General features: G+C 39.9%; 1 protein-coding gene across 4 annotated transcripts in view; it reads right to left on the reverse strand.

Moving 5' to 3' along the window:
* PARD3B (par-3 family cell polarity regulator beta) overlaps window positions 1-24722 on the reverse strand; it is a 1048345-nt gene that overhangs the window by 325642 nt on the left and 697981 nt on the right. For all 4 annotated transcript variants that reach the window (XR_009564558.2, XM_060301965.2, XM_030854060.3 and 1 more), the window contains 2 exons: window positions 9929-10135; window positions 8956-9193 (listed from right to left, as the gene is read on the reverse strand). Coding sequence is in view for 3 of the 4 variants with exons in the window: in XM_060301965.2 (XP_060157948.1) it covers window positions 8956-9193; window positions 9929-10135 (445 nt within the window). In the remaining variant the exon portion in view is untranslated. The remainder of the gene's footprint in view (window positions 1-8955; window positions 9194-9928; window positions 10136-24722) is intronic.

Genomic DNA, 24722 nt, shown 5'->3' on the forward strand with positions numbered 1-24722 from the left:
GAAGGCTATGAACAGCCATCAGATTTTAAAATGATTTTGAAAACAAGCTACCCATACATTTTTATACTAATTAACTCCATCAATGCCCCTCGCCCCTCCATTGAACACATACACCCCTCCAAAAAAATAAAGAACGATAAAGAAACATTTGCAGACATGCTTGACAGCTGAAAAAAAAAATTTAAAGTCAGACACCAAACAAACTGCATGCTGGGCACCATAGCAGCTCATTTGTCGGCACTCAGCCCATCAGAGGAGTAGCCCATCTGTCTCTGGGTCGTCTTTTAGTTAAGAAATAAATGCCGACCAAGCAATCCTAAATTTGTTTGATCCAAGTTTAATCTATACTTTTTAGTTACCATACTTGCATCTCTCTCTGTCATTTTATACCGCTTGTCCTATTCATAGAAGCTCCCTCTCGGATTCTTTGCATTCTGCTGTTCACCATCTATTCATATTATGAGGCTAATTTTCCCCTCTGGTGCTTAGCCGCAAATGAACAAAAGCTAGGATGTATAATACATAAATATATAAATATTATCAGCGATCACACCACTGGGTTTAATGGAAGTCAATATCGGTATATTACACTCTCTACATTGCATTTCTATTATGGGCTCGACACTGCTGCTCATAAAAAGTAGCACTCTGAGTCCAGCCCTGTGATGGTAATAATGGAAAAAAAAAAGGGTCATTGCTCTTCCCAACTCAAATGAAAAATTAAAATTGCTAGGCCACTTAGCTCAAAGGAAAACTGGCAAATTAACAAAACGAAGAAACGAAATATTCATGGCTCATACTGTGGAAGAGAAAGTAAATAATTTAAGATGGATTGTGAGGTGAGAAAATTCAGTTACCAAAGAGGCAAAAAATGAGGATAACTAAATTCCAGTGTGTTTTCATCTTCTGTTTCTTTTCCTCTGCAATCATAGACAGCCGTGGAGGACGGATGGCTTCACCAGGAAGTAGCCTTTGACATGCAAATTTATTTTTTTGCCACAGTCATATATTTCTTTCAGACTCAATATCTGCAGGCATTTTACCCTGATCTGCAAGGCACTGTGTTTTCACTGTATTTCTATAACCAGCTCGAAGCTGAATTACGAACTTTGACCCACTTTGACTTTCATTTTTCATCTGAAATTTCATGTTGCCAACTGGCCTCTACTTCCTGAAACCAAGCACCTTAACGCTAGCCTGTGCTCGGCCTTTTGCCTTTGGGGAAATGACTGTTACAATTTCACTGGTCTGGTTACATTAGCTGGGTTACCCTTCATACCCATAAAATTGAACATTTTACAACCACTATCTAGAAAGAGGCAATGACAGGCATGGCTGCATTATACTTATTGTATACGAGACCTATAAACCTATAACAGCCATTATGGGACCAAGGTAAGGAGCAGAAATGTAGGACAGAGATGTCATGCTCCCTGGAGATTTAAGTATTCAGTCTATCTAACCTAATTTAAAAATCAAGTCAAAATGTATCTTTATGGGTAATGTATTATAAGACAACTTCCAAGGCAGTCCAATGAAATAACTCTGAGCCATGCATTAGGAATATCAAGTCCAAAGCCCATCCATACCTTCTGGCCTGAAATACTGGGAGAAGGAAAAAAAAAAGAAAAAAGAAAAAAGAAGAAAGCAAAACAAAAAAACCTGATTCTCCATCTGAGTCCATTCTCCATTTGTATTTAGCACTAGAAAGTTTTACTGAATTAATTCAATAGAAAGTTTTCCATCACCAAGTGATGAAATAACCTTTGAAAATAGTTCATGGTTACATTTAGAATGGGGTGACCCGAAGTTTATAAAATATAAATGATTGAATGATTTTAGTTTTATCACTACTTCTTAGAGTTTGACCATTACTTCTTAGAGTTTTACTATGCAAAATTGTCCAGGCTAAAGATAGCATGGCCACCTGAAATACATAATAGCAATTAGAGGAAAAGTAAAAAAAATCGAAGCAGAAATTTAGTGGGCTCCAAGTGAAAGGCAATATCTGACGGTTGGCTCTCTGGGGTGGGGCCTCGAGGGGAGACAAGAGGGGAAGTCTACCAAGCCAAGCACCACACTAATAGCTTTGCTCATAAAACTTCACAAGTCGGAGAGGATGCGTTATTATCCCCAATTTACTGATGAGAAGACTGAGACTCAAAGGGATTAATGAAGGCCACAGAGTCTGTAAGGGGCAGATTTTCAATTCAGTTAAGAATTTGGTGGCAGTGATGTCTGTGCTGTTTGTGGTGGTGGTGGTGGATGAGGTGTGTGTGTGTGTGTGTGTGTGTGTGTGTGTGTGTGTGTGTGTGTGTAGGAGTATTCTTTTAAAAATAATTCACAGCAGATGTCATTATATAGAGTTGCCCTAGTTTCAATAAGATATATACAGGCAGATACCGCAGGTTCGGTTCCAGACTACGGCTGTGATAACGCAGTAAAACAAGTCACACAAATTTTGTGGTTTCCCAGTGCATATAAAAGTTATGTTTATATTATACTGTGGTCTATTAAATGTGCAATAGCATTATGTCTAAGAAAACAATGTACGCACCTTAATTAAAAGATACTTTATTGCTAAAATATGCTAACCGTCATCTGAGCCTTCAGCGAGTTATCTTTTTGCAATAGTAACACCAAAGAACACTGACCGCAGATCACCATAACAAATAAATAATAATGAAAAAGTTTGAACTACTGCATAAATTATGAAAATGTGACACAAAGACATGAACGGAGCCAATGCTGTTGGAAAAATGGCACCAACAGACTTGCTCGAGGCAGGGTTGCCACAAACCTTCAGTTGGTGAAAAATACAATGTCTGCAAAGTAAAATAAAGTGAAGCACAAACAAACGAGGCACGCTTGTAGTATATTTGAGCAAAACATGGACGAAACATAGACGCTTTACCATTTGCAAAGTTTAGAAATAAAAGTTGCTGCCTCTGTGTTTTAAAAAATACCTTTGTCATTAGGGTTCATGATTTAATTTTTTCAGTGTAGAAACTGAACCAGTGTATGCCTGAGGTATACCTGCATTAGCTGAGTTAGGAAGAGATAATAAAGAATATCCAACTGTGGGGCTCCGAGGAGCAGAGTTAAATATAAGCAGCTGCAAATCAAGTTCACCATTCAGATTACAGACCATGTGTCTTTAAAATGTTTACTTCAGGTATGAAGTATCATCACTTCAAAATGATACTTCAGGTATCATATATACTAAAACATACACAATTTGGGTTACCTCTTTGTTATAACTTTACGTGAAACTGGTTTAAGAATAATCTTCCCATATTCATATGCTGCAAAAATGGAAAAAAAAAAAAGCATGAATAAGGTGATTTGGCATTAGTACCCCAGCGTGCTAAGTTCTGATAACATATCTGCTGGAAATTCAGTGTAGCCTGTGCAGATGCACACTATATCAGGCTGGTAGCCAGTTACTGAGGGTGACATGACACCATCCCTTCTGATTCTACCTTCTTCATAGCACCTACTAGAGCCTGAAATAATCTCATTTGTTTTGAGTGAGTTGTTTATTCTCTCTCCCTCACTGGAATATAAATTCCATAAGAGCCATGGCCAGGAGGTCTTGTTCAGCACCATCTAAATTGACTGTTGATTCCCTCGAGTTGTATCCTAGGCAAACATCGCACCACTCCCTGGGAAATTCATTGTTATAGATAGCTTACATGTTTTGTTTTTGGTTTAAACTCACCACAAGAAATTCAAAAGTCTTTGATTTTTTTCTTCCTTTGTGAAGACAAAAGAAGTAGCATTAAAGCAGAGATCTACTGCTGTATGCCCAGTGCCTAGAACAGTGCTTGATGCAAAATAGGCCTTCAATAAATGGTGCTAAATAAATGAAGAATAATTGTGAATGTGCTTGGCAAAGAGGAGGTATTCAACAATATGACTGATCAAATGAATATGGGCAAACATACTAAAATCAGAAATGAAATTCCGATTGGCAGGCTTTACTCTTTGTTCTTTGTTAATCCATTAAAAAAGGAGTTTCCTGGGCAGACCAAGGGTATAGAGAAAGATACTTGATCGCCATCAAGCCTTTCCATTTAGGGTCCAGAACAAGTTGATAGACCAGAGGTTTTCAAAGTGAGTGGTCTATAATATCAAGAGGAGACAATAGCTGCTATGATGTAAAGGAATGGATTTTAAACACAAATCTGTGACAGAATTCAGCTTAAAGAATATAAGGATTGACAAGTTTATTAAATAATTGATAAATCAAGAACTGACTTTTGAATTTCCCACTCTAGACAGGGCAAGATTCTCTTAGCCAAAAGATATTTTTCTTCAGTGCTTAGAAAACATCTACTAGACCCCAGGAAGGCAGAGTAGGGCTGACAGCCATGGGGCTGTTTTTGGAGGGGTTTGAACTTCACCCTTTGGCTGCAAGAAGCCACCGGTGGTCTTTTCTACAGGGTAGTGTCATGAAGAATACAGGAAACACATAATGGAAAAATGTAAGCATCTTGATCCTCTAAACTTCTCTTTCAACAGCAGGTAACAGCATACAGGGAAACTACCAAAGTTGGTAGGTTTTAAGCTGTGTATTTTTCAATATACAATAATTCAATAATTTCAACATACAATAATTCACGGCCTGTGTAGGAGCCATAGTTGAATCTTCCAAGAGGTAATTCTGCAATCAACAAAACACATGCATACTGGAATCAGACAACAGATGTAAAGGTAGGAATTAATGAGACCCCCCATCATTTTTTCAAAACGATAGGAAGTAGGTTAAATGAACTGAGCTAAACTGTGCTACTGCATGTCATCAACACAAAAGCGGCCAGTGACTATCAGAAAAGCACACAATACTTAGCTTCCCACAAGCAAGAGCAAAGCCACATCCAACTCCTCGAGATCCTTAGAGCAATCAATCTTTTTTAAACAAGAAACTAAGTCAATAGCGTCTGAGCAACAGATGAGAGTTAGAGCAAAATCTGTTAGCTAATGGTAGCAGCTATTGTGTTCTTTGTTGTTGAAAATGTGCAGGTAGCAGCATCTCCAATACGCTCACAAACTCAGATGCAAAAGGCTATGGAAAACAGTTGCTATTTTTACACTGGAGGTAAAATCCAACACCACCTTTTGGATCTTAATTTTGCTTAAATGGTACAAGGAAACAAAATCCAAATTGCTAGATGTCTCAAGGATCTAGGACCTGTGATTTCTACCAGAGGAAAACACAGCAAATACTGGATGACAACAGGAAGAGCCAGCTCTGTATTCTGGGCAGTGGAGAATGAACCTGCCAAATCCCATCAACTGAAATCAAATACAAAGTTCAGGCTTACTTTAATAATATTCTAGAAAATGGGATATGTGAAGGTCTAATAGCTTTTATATTTACAGACTAGCCAAATCCTTACAGCTTTCTCCTTTAACACCTTAAAGAGGGTTTTTTTTACCTTACAAATTGCCCTGATATTGTAGAAGTATTAATAATTATGATAATAGCTATATGGTTTTCTATTGATGATGCAAAATTTGCTATACACTTAGTGGCTTAGACAACAGAAATGGGCTGAAATTAGGGGTTGGCAGGCTGTGCTCCTTTCTGGACGCTCTCCAGAAAGAATGCATTTCTCTGCTTTCCACCTTCTAGAAACTGCCCACAGTCCTTGGCTTACAGCCCCTCCAGTCACATACTGTATTTCTCTGTACCTTTCTTCCATAGTCACATCTTCTTCTTCCACTTTTAAGGCCCCTTGCTATTACCTTGGGCCCACAGGGGCAAATTCAGGATAATCACCTTATCTTAAAGGTCAGCTGAAGAGCAACCTTAATTCCACCTGCAACCTCAATTCTCCTTAGCCATGCAATATAACATACTCACAGGTACTGCAGAGTGGGACATGAACATTTTTAGGGAGGCCATTATCCTACTTACTGCAATAATTTACATTTATTGAATGTTTGTTACTTGCCAGGCACTGTTCTAAGCAAGTTACTTGTAATTAAGCAACTATAATTCTCATAATAATAGTAGATTCAATTGTTATTCCCATTTTTCAGATGACACAGAAAGAGATTAAATATTACAATAACTTGCCCAATGTTACCTAGAGAGAAAGCAGAGAAACCAGGATTGGCATCAGAGTTACACATACAGAGTCTGCATTTTTAACCTCTGAACTCCATGACTGCAAAGGTGACTCTCATCTAAATATACTGCAGTTGCACGTTATCATTATTATCAAGGATGATTATCTAATAGCAGTCATAATAGTTACCCAGAATAAGGACAAGTTTAAAATTTTAAATGGCAAATGGAAATACAGAATCTAAAGAGACCACCAGGAAAAACACCATTTTTTTGAGAGGTATGTCCACTGGTGTTGATGTTATTTGTGTCCCTAAATGTCACTTTGTAGTTTCAAGGTCATATGTACACACACACACACACACACACACACACACACACACATACACACACAAACATTGAGAGAGAGAGAGAGAGAGAATATATATATGAATAACAGATATGGAATAGAACTTTCCATTTCTGTCTAAAATTTCAGTGGAATATCCCAAACTGAGAACATGTGATGACAAATACCACAAAGCATTCTCAAGAAAGACGTCTCCTAACGGTTTAATAAGAGGTGCTAAACTGGCCCATCAACTATCACCTCCCATCACTCACCTTCAGTCCATGGAACAGAAGGGTAGAGATTGAGAAATGGATTTTCTTTGCTGGGAAATTATAGGAGTAAAGGAAGTAATGGAAAGAGATGCTTCCTCATCTCACTCCCAACAAAATAAGTGAGGGGGCAACGAGAAAACCCCTCAGAAAATTTGGAGGTAACTGTATAAAAGGAGACTGACATCCCATGTTGTACCTGTTTGCTTGGTGATCTGGAGATGCCAGGCTGGTTGGGGGATCTGTACGGCTGGTAAGGAGAAATGGAACAGTGGGAACAGGCTGCACTTCTATCATTTGGAGGGGCAAGAGTTTGGTAATTCTAGTGAGCCAAGCAGATGCTCTAGAAGGAAGCTGGACGAAAGCCACCTTAAGCTGACATCATCAAAGACGTCTACCAGCTGGCTAAGGAGGCTCCAGAGTTGTGCTCCCTGAGGTCAAAGGGTCTCAGGAAGTCAACGGAAAAATAAATCTCCTATACCAGTGATTGGTGCAGTAAGGAGCCCCCTGAAAACTCCACAGAAGTGGCCCACAAAGAGCCCCAACCGCCAGATTACACCAGATACAGGCCTTTGTTTTAATAAAGTCCTTCCCTTCCCTTTGTCCCAGAGACGGAGAACAAGAAGAATGTGGAATCCTGCACACTGTAGGGCCCTCGCTAGGGCTGAGCCCTGCGGGGCCGGGAAGAAGAAAGCGCTGATTAACATCAGATGGTGCATGTTAGCCCCTGACAAAGAGGGTGTTTTAACATCCAGAAGTGACCAGAAAGCCATCAGCCAGAACACTGAGATGTCATCAAATCGTGGACATTCTGACAACACCAACAGGGTGTATTTGAAGGTAGCTGTAGGAGAAGAAAGAAAGTTGTTTTCTGATTGCACCCTGCTGAGCTATGCCTAGTCAATGGACTGACTGCCTATGACATCTTGTCTCTCAATCCCACTGAGTTAGATGGCAGTATACTAGCCTCCTTTGGAAAGTGAGGAAAGCAAGGCTCAGGGAAGTTAAGTAACATGTGCGATGCCCAGCAGCTTGTGTATGAGGGTCATGGGTTCAGATCAAGGCCCTCTGACTCCAGATGCGATGACATCTCCACTGCACCTCACTGCCTCTGACGACTAATGTGCCCACAGACCTGGCCATGGGCACACCTAGAATCATGGGGGGTGGGGTGGGAGGGGGGTTGTGGTTCATCTAACCTGTCTTCTCTAATTCAAAGGCGGTGTTCTAGAGGTCACAGTTGAGGATTCCCTCACCTCTTGCTTTCCCTATGTTGATGGAAGAAGCATTTTCTTTATCCACATAATGCTTTGGTACCTAGGGCTATAGGCGTAGCCCATGCCTCTACCAAGTGTTGGCTTTTCTTTGACATACATTTATGACAGCTTCCCGTCATCACCATGAGCATCAGGAGCCAACCAAGTGGCTCCTCCTGCCTCTGCAGGAAAGGATCAAGCACAGTCAGCAGTTAAGATTGTTAGGCATCTACATATGACCCAGCAATCCCACTCCTGGGCGTATATCCAGACAAGACTATAATTTAAAAAGATACATGCATCCCAATGTTCACAGTAGCACTATTCACAACAGCCAAGACATGAAAACAACCTACATGTCCCTCGACAGATGAATGGATAAAGAAGATGTGGTACATATATACGATGGAATACTACTCAGTAATAAAAAGGAACAAAATAATGCCATTTGCAGCAACATGGATGCAACTAGAGATTATCATACTAAGTGAAGTAAGTCAGAAAGAGAAAGACAAATACCATATGATGTCACTTATATGTGGAATCTAAAATATGACACAAATGAACTTATCTATGGAACAGAACCAGACTCACAGACATAGAGAACAGACCTGTGACTGCCAGTGGGGTGGGGGGAGAGTGGGGGAGGGATGGATTGGGATTAGTGGATGCAAACTATTATATACAAAATTTATAAATAACAAAGTCCTACTGTATAGCACAGCAAACTATATTCAATATCCTGTGATAAACCATAATGGAAAAGAATATAAAAAAGAATATATATGTGTGTGTGTGTGTGTGTGTGTGTGTATAAAATTGAATCACTTTGCTGTACAGCAGAACTTAACACATTGTAAATCAACTATAATTTAAAAAAAGATTTTTTAGGCATCTAGCTGAAGAGGAGGGAAAGCTTGCATTTGTTTTTTTTGAATGCACACAAATGAGTGATTTCATCAGCAGAAACAAAACAAAATAAAACAAAACCATCCCAACTTTGCCTTCAAAGCAGGTCCCTACCTCAGCATGGCACCAAATCCCTTCCTCTTTATTTTCCTTTCTGGATCTTCATTTCCCTCTTTCTGCTTTTTCACCTTGACTTTGAATTTGCCCTTTTCCTTCTTCTTCTCCTTTTCTTTCGGTTTTTTGACTTTCCTGGCTTTATTTTCTGCATTCTCTAGCTCAGAGTTCCCCTGAGGGGCAGATTCATAATTCAGAGCTCCTTGGCCAGAGTGAGAGCTCTTATCAGACAGACCATCTGTACAGAGAAAAAAAATCAATACACATGGTCAGGGGCACTTACTGTTAGTATCTCAAGAAAAGTTAAAATGTAAAATACAGAATAATGAATAAAGGCACTCCGGAGTTCTACCCTGCCACGAGGCTACGCGTACCCTTTGAAGAGACAACTGCCTAAATCTGGTTACTTCAAGCAAGGTTTGCTGCTGGGAGTGGGGGACATTGGTTGCTTAGCCAGTAGTATAAAAGGTTTGATATGTGATGAAACACTGATCTCTCTCAAAGCAGCTTGTTAACCTTGATCAGCTCAGAATGCCGATGTGCTGGGAAACAAACAGGGTGAGTTTATTTCCAGGAGAAGTTTTTGAGTCCAGCTATAACCGGACTGCTTCTACCCAATTAAAGCAGTCAGTCCTCGTGTTGAGGCTGCATCTAATGACTTGAATAATAATGTCAAGAGATGCATACTTAGTGCTCCTACCCTAAGGGTAAATGACAGTTGGTCCTTGTAGGAAATTGAAGGAGAACATTTCTTTGGCGGTTGCACTGTAAAATAAATCACATGTTGCGTTATCTAGTTCCACGTTCGTTAAGCCAAAGGGCAAAACATATCAGGGAAATGAATTACTTTTAATATCAAAAATATAATTGTGACCTTAAATCACTTTTCTCTGTACTTAAGCACCCATTCTTGCCTATGATTCGCAGATAATAAGGAGAGGAAGAAACCATTTCAGCAAGCTCGTTGCCCTACCAGCTTCTAATTCTTCGGGTCCATCGTAAGATTTGTCAATGGCTGCTCGGAAGCTCTCGTTGCAGCCTCGGCCACGGACCACGTGTGGCCGGGGCCGGTGGAAGGGAAGTTCGTTCTTCCTGACCTCGGCAACTGCAGTCTGCAGGCTCTCCAAGGAGCTGGACTTTTTCAAACCCAGAGTTGGACCGAAATCTTTGCTTGGAGAGTCTGGAAGAAAAAAGGGCAAAAGGTCACCCTTCCCCTAATGAGGCAGTGCGGTGGAGTGGGAAGGCTTGTTGTTGTTCTATCTCAAAAAGGGAGGAGGGGGGTTAAATGGGTGGGACTTGGTGTTAAACCCCAGCGTTGCCGCTTTTTGTGACTTTGAGCAAGTACTTTGACTTCTCTGAGCCTTCGTTTCCTTTTCTATAAAGTTGTGGCAAGATTTAAAATGATATGTCATATATAGAAATAAATATGCATACGTATATATATACATGCACACGTGCACACACATATACATGACTTTGAAAGGCTATAGCAGTCTGCAGAGATTATATGTATGAGCGTGTCTATATGCACACACACACAGTTGCACACACATACAGAGCACCTAACAGTGTTTCTCTCACAGTTCTCATTCCAAGCACTCCCCTACATTGTAGCTTTTATTATCTCCAACATTGTTTTTATAATTATTAAGTAATGTATTATACACAGAAATCAAAGAGCATTGAAGTGATTGTAATTTTTATGGTTAAACACTTTACCATACTCTAGCACTCTTACTGTAAGGTGAATGCAATTTTTTTAGTTGACAAAGCAAAGCAAGAAAGAAAACAACTTTTCTGTGTCAGTGCTTACTGTTCCAAATGTATTTCTATTTGGGTATCTAGGAAAGAGGTAGTTTTCTTTATATGATATAATATTCCAAAAGAAAAACTAGGTGAAGTTGAATAATGTGTGTTCTGATATGTAATATTTTTCATTTGCACTGTTTGTCTTGCCCTGTCACCTGCCCCTTTTCACCCATGCCTTGACCCCCATTCCCACCCACAGCCAGGCCCCTAGTTGTCTGTAACAAGATTAGGCTATATAAATACCAGCAGCACAAGGATTATTTTAAAGATGGAGGGAATTCTAGCAGGGCTCTTTTCCACCAGGGCCAAAGCTCATGATCCTGTCCAGTTACAAAGATTACTGCCATGAAGGGGTTATACGTGCATTTCTGGAAATAAACTACTTTGCAGTTTTTTAGTAGATACAGATTGAGTACATATTAAGGATTGTGTACATACAGTACCTACTTCAATGCCTAGCATATAGTAAGGCTCAGTAAACAGCCCTATCTTTTCTTACTATGATCAGTATTTTTGCTTCTACTAATGCTGCCATCATGAACATTATCACTAGGTAATACAAGGAATACAAAAGAAGTACAACAAAGCTATAATGACTATATAGACACGCATAAAGTTAAAAAAACAAAACACACCCTCCCATATATTGTGAATATGTTAAAAATAGTCAAAATAATGACAATAATGCTAATAACTAATAATGCAGAGAGTGCTTAGCCCTGTTCTCAGTGCTTTACCTAACTTACCCTAATCCTTACAGTTGTGCTACTGCCAAAATTGTTCCCATTTTACAAATGAGGAAACTGAGGCACTGAGCAGATAAATACCTAGTCTAAAGATACACACTTAATAAGCTTCAGAGCTGGGAACTGTCCTCAGGCAGCCTAATTCCGCCTTTTCTGCTCTGTACTGCCTAAAGTTGTACTTGATCTCCACCCTCTACTTGACTATGGTCAAGCTACTTAAAATGGCCTCTAGTTTCCTCATCTCTAAAATAAGACCCTGAGCCTAATCAAGCGGACAAAATGCAAAAACTGGATGTTGTTTTACAGTTTCATCATTAACTTACAGGAGGCAATTTTGCACTTTGAACAATATACATGATGACAATAAACATTACATTTTTTTTTTTGCGGTACGCGGGCCTCTCACTGTTGTGGCCTCTCCCGCTGTGGAGCACAGGCTCCGGACGCGCAGGCTCAGCGGCCATGGCTCACGGGCCCAGCCGCTCCGCGGCATGTGGGATCTTCCCGGACCGGGGCACGAACCCGTGTCCCCTGCATCGGCAGGCGGACCCTCAACCACTGCGCCACCAGGGAAGCCCAACATTACATTTTATAGGCAACAGTGCATCATTAATAAATGCAACAGAGATGGGACTAAGCAAAAAAAAAAAAATTATAAGAAATTTCAGGGACAAATTTCAGGTGCTACTTGCAATTCATAAATAGTAAGAATACATCATTACTAAATCCAGAAAGAGGCATGTTTCTTATAGTCCCAGGAAGGAAGGTAAGTGGAAGAAACAGAAATTGAATAAGATCATTTCTGACAAGAAAACAAAAAGCAACATAGAGGCTCGGGGTATTAAGGCAACAGTAGAAGCTTTGGAGTTCACAGAAAATATTTTACACCATCACTCCCTAGGGATCTGACATGAAGTTTGGTGAAAACATGAAGATGAAAACTATCTGAGAAAGCCTAGTTCCTCTGTCAACAATAGTAACCATCTTTTATTTATTAATTGCCATTCAGGAGATTATATTAGAGCCCAAACTGTAAGTATTCATGTCAACCTTTAGCAATAAATTCTGGGGAACATGAAAGTGAATAAATCATCCAAGACATAAGGCATGTTATGTAAAAGGAGCTCATCTAAAGCTCAGCAAGAAGTCATATTTGAGAAGGAACAAATACACTGTTACCCATTCAAAGCAAACTGAACATTAAGGATTCATGGGCTTTGCAGGATTAATAGAGCCAGCAAGTAATTCACTTTACATAAATAGAAGTCACAAATTAGAAGTGTCAACTAATGTTGGCCAAAATTATAACCTAGCTCTACTGGATTCAGTACATAGTAACACTAAAAGCAGAAAGGCGATTGAGTCTTGGTTACAAATGTGGGCTCAGGGATTTTCAGGCTTGAAAACAACTTTCTTATTTATTTCTAGGGAGTAAACAGGATATAGTGGTGGAAAAATAAAGACTGATGTTAGAGAGGAGAATCTGAAATCAGGAAAGTCCTTACCAGGACTTCCAGGTGCACTGAACTGACTGAATTGAATCTCCACATGAAAAGGACCTTGACTAGAGTTCACATTTCCTTTACATGTCCAAGGCTTCTGAGGGAAGGTCCAGGTTACAGGTTCCGAGGGACTGTTATGTCAACTGATGGCATCGGCACTAAATGTCAACAAAACACTTGGAATAAAGCGTTTTACCACACAAAGATCCTAAGTGGGCACAATCAACTGTCACAGTCAGTCCCCCTTCCCTACCCCTATCCCCACCAGTTCCAGCTTAGGTTGCCATTGCGTTGGAAATTCTGTAGCTTTCAGAATGGGAAGATTCACTATTTTAGCCTAACCATTTATACAAATCATGTTGTTTTCTAGGCTCCCACTACAAGCAGAGGTCTCTCTGAAGGGATAATAGAAAGCTCTATCCTACTGAAGTCATCCCCAAGAGCGATGACTCCTCACATTTTCACCTGTAGCTGATGTGATATTGACCGTGGCTGATTTTAAGCAATTATCTGAGAGAGCAATCTTTGAATACCACGTGTTATCAGTCACAAGGTGGTCTGTGTCCAAATTTGAGCATTTACTTGTCCCATTTGGAGTATCTACAGAACTAATCTGAATATGATTTTTCAACAGCTTCCAGGCCAGTTTAGGTTAGTTGCAAATGCCAAGAAATAAATCTTTTCACAAACTTTACTAGCATGACTTTATTTTTTAAATTTATGACTTCTATGTTCAGTGACCATGTTCTCTAAGATCCAGATAAACTTATCTTCCTGTCAGAAATATGAAGTTGACATTCACAAATTTCTTGAAACAAATGATACAACGTTTATCAAAGGTACTAAAAGAGGGATCTTGCATGATAAAAGTTATCCTCAAAATGGTATAATGAAAATGTTCTTAACGTTCCATGTGCCAAATTTCTCCTTAAAGTAAAAGTCTCATAAAGAAACATCACAGAAGTAATTGTTTTAAAAGATGCTACAGCATTTTTGAAGATTCGCCTGTTCCCAAATGAAGGATTGGCTTGACGTGGTCCTGGAAGCCTTCCCCATACAGAGTCGAGGGACATTTCAACCCTCAGACACATCCACTGCTCCCCACCATCCAGAAAAATACAGTGTTATGAAGAAACTGAACACTCAAGTCTAAAGACTTAAGGGATTCTGCCACCATTTCTCCCATGTGCATGAAACAAGTGGGGAGAAGGGCAGTACAGAGCTACTGTCAAGGTGGAGAGGGACCTCTATAAAACACAGTCAAACCACTGAGAAACCACTGCCCCAGCCTTTCTAGGTAGAAAGTCCCATTTCAACAGACTATAAAACAAAAGGTCCCTCCCGGAGGATCGTTTGGATGTGGACCTCAGTTTTTCTGACCCAGTCTTGGGTTCCTGCCTCTGCCCTATAGCTGAGAACTGCTGTTGGTTCCCTGCAAGGCAGGTGATTAGAATAATAGAGAATAAAACGGTCTAGAGGGTAGTGATTAATAGTGAATGGTGAATAGTGAACGGTCTAGTGATGAATAGTGAAGTGGAGAGACTGTGGACATCTAACACCCTCCCACTCTGCCACTTATTTCTTGAGTTATTAACCTTCCTGTGCTTTCCACTTCCTAATCTGTAAATTTGGATAAGACGAGGATGGAAGAGCGTCTGGCATGTAATAGGGACTCATAAAGCATTAGTGATGATGATTGTCACTGGTGCTTTTGTATCAACTCTAAACATTTGAGTAAGTGGAGGTCTAGCACAATTTATTTGGTTCAATCTGCCACTGCATTTTAAAATACAACTATTCCTTCTGCAAGAAGCTGAAAAGGGCTCTATAAATAAATACCATCCTTCCCTTTTTATTCAAAAGTTAAACTGACTTTTTTTTCCCCAGACAACTCCTTACAGCTTTTTCTTCTGAAATAAGGTATATATATCCATCTGTTCATCACATACAGAGGCTATTCTTGGGAAGATTAATAGTGGAGTCTTGGATGCCCTTCCCCTTAGGTTATAATCATTTAATTAGTCTGAGATTTCATTGGCAATGTTTGAACTTCCCATTCTAGCATTAAAATCTTGCAATAAAAGAATGCCTTAATCCAGAAGACCAGTAATTGGATCATCCATTATTGATGAGATTGCTTCCAATACATTCTTATTAAAACATAAAGAATTATTTGGGGGAAGGTATTCACTTTCATATACGTGGCAAGGTTTCCTCCAAGGTAGAGCTTTATAATTAACAAATACTCATGATAAATTAACAATAAATAATGTATTAATTTGCAAATTTCAATAACATTGATGGCCCTCAAGGCACTTAGTGAAAATTAATTATGTTAGAGCCCCTCCCCCTAAAATAGAGGAATTGTGCGCAGTAGTAAACTGGGGATCAAAATGATTGCAACGCTATCCGGGGGACACAGCATGAAACTTGAGAAGGCCATGAATTCGTCAAGATAGCTTGCTTTCATTAACAATTGGGCCTTGCTGTATTATGAGCAATGAACTTGGGCAAATACAATAGAAATGCTTTCCTTGCTTCATGGGGAGTTGTGATGTGAAATTAATAGCCTTAAAACTCTTCGAATGAAAAATTATTACAACTTCCAACTAGGAAGTCACAACGCCACTTTATTCTCCAACACATCTCACTGTCTTTTTATTTCAGATTACACTTACTGAAAATTTTGATTTTTTTTTAGTAGTTTCCCCTAGAGGCAAAATGTCTTATGTGCTTTAATAGATATCACTGCAAATCCATTAGCCCCAATTCCCCATAATATCCAAATGTATAATTTCCCAAATTATGTTATCTGTTAACTGTGTCCATAATGGGCCTAATTACCTTCTTGCCTATCTCAGTATTCCAAATATTGATCATCATTCCAAGCTTATCACAGTGCCCTGTTTCCTATTCATGTACCATAGGGCATAATGTATCTGGTTTATACATTATCTGCTGTCATTTGGGTCTCAGTTCTTTTACTGGCAATCTCCAAGTTCTCTAGGAGCAGAGTTTTTTTTCCTTTAAAAGTCTCGTATATCCCAGGGCCTTTTCCTGAAATTCGTGTCAAAATGTTCAGAACTTCTCATTAAGATTCACATATTTGCATAATCTTTCCTACTCTGTCTCCAAACATTGTCTATTTTAAAGTGAAAAGATATAGAGAAAATTACGGGAAGATGAGGTGAACAAATACAACGAATGCTTTGATTGTAAGTGTGGGCATGGCCCTCCAAGTGACTTCAAACCTCTGCTAAGTGCTGCTGTACACCTTAATCTTCTTCACTAAAAATTCCCTCTTTTATAAATTGAAAGTCAAAATCTGATGCCATATTTTGGTTTCTTTCCTGAACTCAAATTATATCCCACAAATGTAATGAATAGTGAACATATTACACCAAAATATTCTCATGACACTTTTTCTTTTACTCTTTAGTTTGTGGATAAGAAAATGGACTCTGTGGTTCAATTTAGTAGGGAAACACTTTTTCAAAATATATTTATAACCATATCTCTGGGTAGGTTCTGTTAAGGCAACTGACGGACTCAAATCTAATGCCAATAGACTAGTTTGTTATAATCTTTTGTTTTCCCTCTCTCCGCCTTATCAGGATAACTCCACTGGGTCAAAAACACCACCACCACCCCTCTAACTGGTATTCAAGCTAATAATTAATTTAAAAATTACATAAATAACATTGGTTTCTGGAAGGGAAATGTGGCTGCTTAAAGGAGGAAAAAAAACCCCTTTTATTATTTAAGTGAGGGGGGAAAAAAAGAAGACTCACTTGAGAGTCAAATAAACTGAGTAAAGAGGCCAGCTTTCCTACCTGTGGAATGGGATCAAGAGGACTGATGAATGCCGCCTACCATTTTCTTAATCTTGTTGATCTTTGTATGGTCAGCGCAGAGAAGTACTAAATAAATGTTTGTTGTAGGAATAAAGGAAGGTGCAAGGAAAGGGTAGTTACAGGACGAAGACGGCCCTGTTCTCCAGTGCTGTGAGGCTGAAGGGAGTTTATGGGGAGAAACACACCTCACGATTGCTTCACGCCCTCAAAGCCCACACACAGCCTCCTGTTCTTCGTTAATATGACCCTTAGGTTTTTTTGTGTCACTTCCAAGGATTTAATCATTTCTGCCCTACCTATATTTACTCACTCATCTTCTCTATGTTTTGCCTTTTTCTACGACTTATTCCTTTTGCTTAACTTCTCTGTGACATTAGCCTTTTCTATTTTCCCCTCCTTATGTGCACTTTGAATAGTCTTATTTTTACCCACTGCCCAAAACACCTTTATTTGTCTTCCAGCTCTTCCTTGTATGTCTTGGTAACAGGCTTTTCATTCTGAACACAAACTGTTTCAGTGATTTTTTTTTTCCCTCCTCATTCTTTTTACCACTTATTCTTTGTACCGCTTGCTTCAACAGCACCTCTTTCTTCTGCTTTTGAATGTCGAGCAGTTTATATATTATACAGCGTGGGTTGTATAATGCCATACTCTCAAGATAAAGTATACTAAAAAGGATTCTAATAAGTTTCTTCAAAGACCATTAGCATAACAAAAAGTCAAACTGATTGATTTCTTGGATGGTATCCACATGAAGACATTTTTACAGGATGCAGTATAAACTGGGTACCTCTATTTTTTTAGGGCCAAAAATTATTTTTATAATTTTTGCTTTACTCTTTTTTCCCCCTTTTTTTTTTTTTTTTTTTTTTTGCGGTACACGGGCCTCTCACTGTTGTGGCCTTTCCCGTTGCGGAGCACAGGCTCCGGACGCGCAGGCTCCGGACGCACAGGCTCAGCGGCCATGGCTCACGGGCCCAGACGCTCTGCGGCATGTGGGATCTTCCCGGACCGGGGCACGAACCCGTGTCCCCTGAATCGGCAGGCGGACTCTCAACCACTGTGCCACCAGGGAAGCCCTCTTTCTCCCCTTTTTATAGCTAACTGACTGCATTATAAAGAAAAAACAAAACAAAACTTTGAATTTTCAATTACTCAGTATTTCCAGAAATGATAGAAAGTAAGGTTTTTCAGTTTTGAATAACAATAATATGAATATTCAGTAATAGGAATAACAATCTCTTAAGAGATATGCTTTAACCTAGGTTTCAATCTACAGTTAGAGTATCAAGCCATAATCGAGTCAGCCATCAATGAGTGTTTACTGAGTATTTTTTGTCACTCAGAACTGTGCTAGGTCCTAAGAGGAATAGAAGTGTAATAGTAACTAACATTTTCCTGTTGCTTTATAAAGTTCTTTCCTGTATAAAATGCGGATACACCTTACACAATTGATCTTACCCAAGTTCAACTGTGTTTTCATGTCCAGAGAGAGCTACAAAGAAAGCGAGGAGGGAGGAAGGGCAGGATAAAATAAGTAATAAGAGCAATTTTACTCACCATGACTCTCAATGAGAATGTGCCCCAGCGTGAGTGTGTGTCTAGGAGAGACTGAGAATCAAGAGAAATAGACTGTTCCTGTGAGTCTCTGATTTTTTCTTTTTAACCCTGGGTAAACATTTTATTTTTGTAATCGAGATGTAATTGACATGTAACACTGTGTAAGTTTAATGTGTACAATGTATTTGATACATACATATCTGATTTTGATACGTATATATTTATATTTGATACATGTATATATTGCACAATGATTGCCACAATAAAGTTAGTTATTGCCTTCATCTCCTCACATAATTACCTTTTTGTGTGTGTGTGATAAGAACATTTAGGATCTACTCTTTTATCAACTTTCAAGTATATAGTACAGTACTGTTAACTATAGTTACCATGCTGTACATTAGATCCCCAGCATTTGTAACTGTAAGTTTATAGCCTTTGAGCAACATCTCTTCTCAGTTTCCCCATCACTCAGCTCCTGGCAACCACCATTCTATGTTCTTTGTCTATGAGTTTGGCTTTTTTAGATTCACACATGAGATCATACAGATCTCGAGAACCATTCCTGAGAGGCAGTGCCTTACTACTATGTCTTATGTAAATTTCAGAAGAACCACTCAACTCAATACCCTTCCAATTCCTCTCTTAAATCCCCTGAGTTGGCAGACAAGAAAAGCTCGGCCACTGACTTGGCCAAGATGCTATGTCTGGACAATTCTTGAGCTAAAGCTCCTGCCAAATTCTTTGATGCCTCAGACATAAAAGATACGGCACCTGCTTTCCTCCAAGATGTTATAATCCGAGGGCAGAGCAAAGATGAACACATGCAGTGATAACACCAGAGAATGTAGAGCAGTCCCTAATGTTTGTGAAGTACCCATCTGAGGGCAATATATCCCCAAATTCTAGAAAATAAAAATGTTTGACTCCTAGCTTTCTCTGGAATTATATTTCCAATGGGGAACATGTTATCTCTTCGTTCCACCAGTTAACTAACTCTTCAGCATCCCCTAAAAATTTAATCTTTAAAGCAATACCTAATACAAGCACAGGTTTTGGCATCAGACTGCTTGGACTTGCGTTCTAGCCCCACCTCTGCACTAACTGTGTGAAGCTGGATGAGGTTTGTACCTCTCTGTGCCCCCCTTGCCTTATCTGTAAAAGAGGGATAATGATAGCACATCCCTCACAGGGTAGCTAGAGGATTATCTCATGATGCCTGGCACACAGTAAATATTTAGTAAACATTAGTTTGTACCATATGTCTTCTTGCATGAGCAATGTTTACACTCATTAGAAGGATTATCTCCAGCCAACAGAATGCCAGGAGAATTTGTTTCCACATCCATACACTGTGGGCCTGAGTCATCATTAGCTTTGAATTTTCACTCTTTATTCAAAACTTCTACTTTTTTGTTTTCTATTGTTTAACAGTCTTCATCACTTTTCAAAGCATCTTCTATACATTTCACTTCCTTCAATAGCCCAAATAAGTTTATTTCTTACAGAGGCATTTTCCAAAGAGAAACCAAGTGTTAAAATCACTTGATGAAAACAACCATGTCTGGGACAGCAAGTAAAGAGCTGGTTAGTTTCTTTCACCAGCCAAGTGACTCCTCTCCCTCAGAGCAACCCATGACACCATCAACAAAATGACAAACCAGGCAAGGTCATAAGGCTTTTGGGATCATTAGTCAATAGGCATCTCTGTGAATGATAGAGCTGAGAACACTGACATATGGCAGAGGTCAGGGCTGGAGTAGTTTAGACTTGGGGAAGTCCAGAGAAGAGAAAGCACACTGCGATCCCAGGTCAAAGGATAATAAGGCTTCATGAATGAAGCAGGACTTGTCCTTGAAGATGGATCAAATACACGGGAAAGGTAGGAGGTAGACAGTCACTCTATTGCAAGGGAAACGTATGAGGAAAAGTCCTGACATGTCTGCTTGGTAGTCGGTACACAGGATGGAGGACCAGCAAGGGAAAACTGGGGATTGGTGGAAAATAAGTGTGGGGACAGAGGAGGAAGAGAGATATGAAGGGTCTCAAAGTTAAGAAGGTGAGACTCAGAGCAGGGGGCAGTTGGAAGCCTTTGAAAGTTTTTTTACCTGAGGAATGGCTTGATGATATTGTTATTTTGAGAAAAGATAATTTGGAAGAAATTTATAGGACAAATTAGAAGAAAGACTGAAATCATATAGCAATGGAGCTCCCTGCTTATAAAATACCTTGCTCTTTACTTTCTTCCTTTTTACAATTGTAACTTCAGGCTTCTGTGAAACAATTTCTTCGAAAACATTTTTAGTGTGGTTAGTCATCTGTCCTCACAGTGAACAGACTAACTGTCCTCAGATCTTTCTTTGACCAGGTAGGAAAGGCTGAAAAAACATGTTCTAGTCCACTTGGGAGGCAAGAGGTGTTCATGGCTGTGCCTCTGGGAAGGGGTAGGAAGGGGCACTGCCTATCACTCCTGAGCTTCCTTCTTGCATGGCTGAGCTGCGACTGGAATGACCGGGCCCACTGCTATCTCTCCTTCAGCACACTTTACTGTATTCTATAATATATAATGATTAATGGGCAGTAAAACTAATAACATGGGGACACACAAAATAAATGAGGTGGCAAATATGAAAAGGAAGTCCCACTTAATGTTGTTGTGAAATCTGACAACACGCTAGAGTTTCCCTATAACTCAGCCCGAGGAGCCCTTGTCAGCGGGAAACAAGGTTACAAGAAGGTGGTATTTCCATTAATAACTCCCCCTCGGGGGAAGTCCATGATCAATCTTTCTTGTACTGAAATTCTTGCTGGATTGTAGCAAAATGTCAGCGGTACCTGGAAACATTGCTTTACGCTGACTGAGGGAAGCTCACAGAGAAAGAGGAAGGGCATCACAACGCTTCAGTTATCCTCATCTGTCCCTTTTTACCTCCCCCCACTATGGACATCCATTCTTTTTTTTTTACTACCCAGTATCCACTATTCCACCTGAAAGGGGTATCCCGCTTTTCCTTGGGTTACTACACCTCCCCTACTTTCACCCAGAAGTGTGCTTCTAACCCAGGCACGACTAGTCACTTCATCCCCTTGGTTGGTTCAGGAGTACGTTGTTGGCTAATTAGAACTAATCCTTATAGAGTGATCAGGAAAAAGTCATCTTGTTTGCTACTGGGGTTACTGGGAGGATAAACCTGGAGTTGCTGGTAGCCATCTTGCTTTTCTACAAAGAGAGGAACTAAAACTGTGAGAATATAGTTGACACAGACCCTAGATCCTCTCTCTGAACTTTACAGCTGCTTGAGCAACACATTATCTTCTTTGCAACAGCCAGGTTGAAATTCGCTTCTTTCGATTGTAACCTAAGGAGTCTCGGCTTAATGCCCTACTCTCCAATCTCTCCTTCATATAACACCCACCAGTTATTCCAACTCAGGTCAGACAGATACTTGAGGAGCAGGGAAGATTGTTCTTTGGCTATAATGCTGGTGAAGGGATCATAAGTACAGAACTGATAACAGCAGTGAGAAGTATGTCTGAGGCCAGTCTAAAGGTGAGCATTTTCTAGTCTATTACAGGGTGGATTTTATGAGAGACAAATTCCCCAATGATGAGAAGAGTTGTATTAAATTCATTTGCTCAGCTTGGCCCCGACTCCTCCGTGAAGAGAGGACCATTCTCTAGATGGTTACTAATAATTATAGACCTACACCTAATTGTTATACACTTTAGAAAAATAGAAGGGCTTCCAAAAGAGGAATACAATCAGATCTTGCTATGGTTGACCAAGGGTTCAAACAGCCTATCTACAATTGTGCTAATTAAATATGTTGTTCTGTTTTGAGGAGATAAGAGTAAACCTGGTATCACTTTTAAGTGCCTGTTCTTCCCACTGTGTTCCCATGGCCACTCAACAGAGACCTCACATTTGGGAAGAGACAGAGCTGCCTCACAGGGAGGAGGTGTCTGTTTCTGGAGGGGTGTTTGTGTTGTATGGGTATGTTTCTCTCAAGCTTCTCTTTCATAGAATTTCTAAACAAACTGTGAATTAAGAACTTCTCTGTAAACTGAGTAAGGAAATGATGGACTAAAAGCAAGTGGTCTTGGGTGGTTAACAATAAAGATTTTGATGTAAGAGGCATCTTGGGTGTGGACTTGGACTTGGAAGACTTGGGGTCTAGGCAAACTGTTTAACCTCTCTGGGCTTCAGTTTCCTCATCAGTAAAAGTGGAATAATGAAAAAGGTTATACTGAGGATGATTATGATGATGATGGTAAAAACACCAGCAGCTACCTATACCAGGCATGTTCTGAGTACTTTTATATAGATATTAACCCAGTTATATGAGGTACACACTATTGTTATCTCCATTTTATAGCTGACGAAGTTAAAGCACAGGCAGGTTAAGTAACTTGTCTAAATGAACAGTGATACCAATTTCATGGGTTTTTGTTGGGATAAGATGCACTTACGCATGTACAAGAAAGTAGCAAAGCTGCAACATGCCATATATACGTGTCATATTTGCTCTTAATAAGAAAAGGAGGGATGTTTTCCTCTAAGTCTGTCATAGGCACTGGACTGAACTGATCAAATGAAGACACAGAGGGGTATCTCTTTGTGAACACCTGCTCTTAAGGCACAAGCAATCTATACGAAGAGTCCAAATGCAGCATTCAAAAGCACCCCTAAACAAGGTGGGGTAAAGCAAGACACGGAGTGAGTGGTGGGAATCAGGGGAGAGAAAGAAGGACTCTGGCCTGACATGGACCTCTGAAAACTGGGCAGCATCAGACAGACTGAGAGGTGGTCCAGGAGACAGGGAGGAAGATGAGAACAGAGGCCTGTGGAGGGTGGCAAGCCCACTGATCCGTGTACTGCAGAGGAGCCACGTGGGCTGCAGGTGCACAGAGGTGAGGCCAGACAGTGAGAGCACAAAGAGAGGGAAGCAGCCAGGCGGCCAGAGGTACGACTTACCCCACGGGCAATACGAGGCCCTGTGTCCCAACACAGTCGCCCGAATACACCTGTTTATTGCTGCGGTCAATAAACAAGGAGGGGGTCTTGAACTGCGCTCCACACTAGGTGGGACTCATCTTCCCCATGTGTGTATGGCCTGAGGACCTAAAGTTGGGATGGATGTTGTGTTTTGGCTCAACAGCACTAACAAACAGCTAAGCTTTATTTAGCACTTACTGTGTGTGATGCGCTCTGTGTCAAAAGCTCGCAATCTGAACCGCCCCAGGAATGAGGTATGGTCCTTCTTCGCCTTGTACAGAAGTTATCCTTCCAGACCAGAAGCCCCAGCTCTGTTTCAAACATGACAGAGCTCTTTTCCCACTTTTAATAATTAATTTAATAAAAGCAAAAAATATATATGGCTTTTCTAAAGAGTGTTTATGTCAAAAAAGAAAGCATTACTTGGTTCACTGCTAATATGCGAACAACAATAAAAAAAAAGAGCTACTTTTGTTCTTATTTTTAAGTCAATTTTTGAGCAAAGTGTCATATGTTTATATTCCCTGCCTAGTTCTGGCTAAGAATTTAGGAAGGAGCTTGTGATGCATCATTAAATAGTTTTTCCCATCATCTTATGACTGAGTTATTGGCACTAGATATAGCCATGGGGTGAAAAATAAGTGTTTTTTTTTTTTTTTTTCACCCAGGGCACTGTCAGTCACTACGTGCATGGCATGAGCTGGAGTTGGAGTGGATCAAAGGAGTCAATAACCGGCTGGGAAGACCTGGGCTAGTCTCTCAGCCCAAACCTTGACAGGTAGGTTTGGAACCAGTGGGCCTCAGGTTGCATCTGTCGTGCAGCCATTCTGTTTGTTTTAAAATAAGTGTTTATAATGATTTAAAAGACCAATTATAAGCCTTTGCCTTATTCCTTACTCAGCATCCTGCATGGTATGTAAAAACGGCAGTGAAAAAAAATAGCACATTAGAAATTTTAGCTGAGCAAAATGTCAGTTTTCAGTTACACTTAAAGAATAAAAAAAACATTAGGATACCATTAACAGTTTTAGAGTAATGGAGGCAAAGTGGGATTGTTTTCTGTTATTATTATTACCGCCATTAGTGGGTCAGAGCCTTCCAAGGGAGAAAAGCTGGGGACAACCCAGACACTTTCAATACAGCATTAACTCTTTCAGGTCAAAAGGGGCCCATTTAGTGGACTGTAGCAGTCATTTAATAAATGATACCCTCGTGGCCTTGAAGAATTTATCTCCTGTCCAAAGAGTCTCGCTTACACATTCCTATTTTCTCTACTCCATCTCACTAAATATTCCAGTAA

The sequence above is a fragment of the Globicephala melas genome, chromosome 7 (assembly GCF_963455315.2).
Source record: "Globicephala melas chromosome 7, mGloMel1.2, whole genome shotgun sequence".
NCBI lineage: Eukaryota > Metazoa > Chordata > Mammalia > Artiodactyla > Delphinidae > Globicephala > Globicephala melas.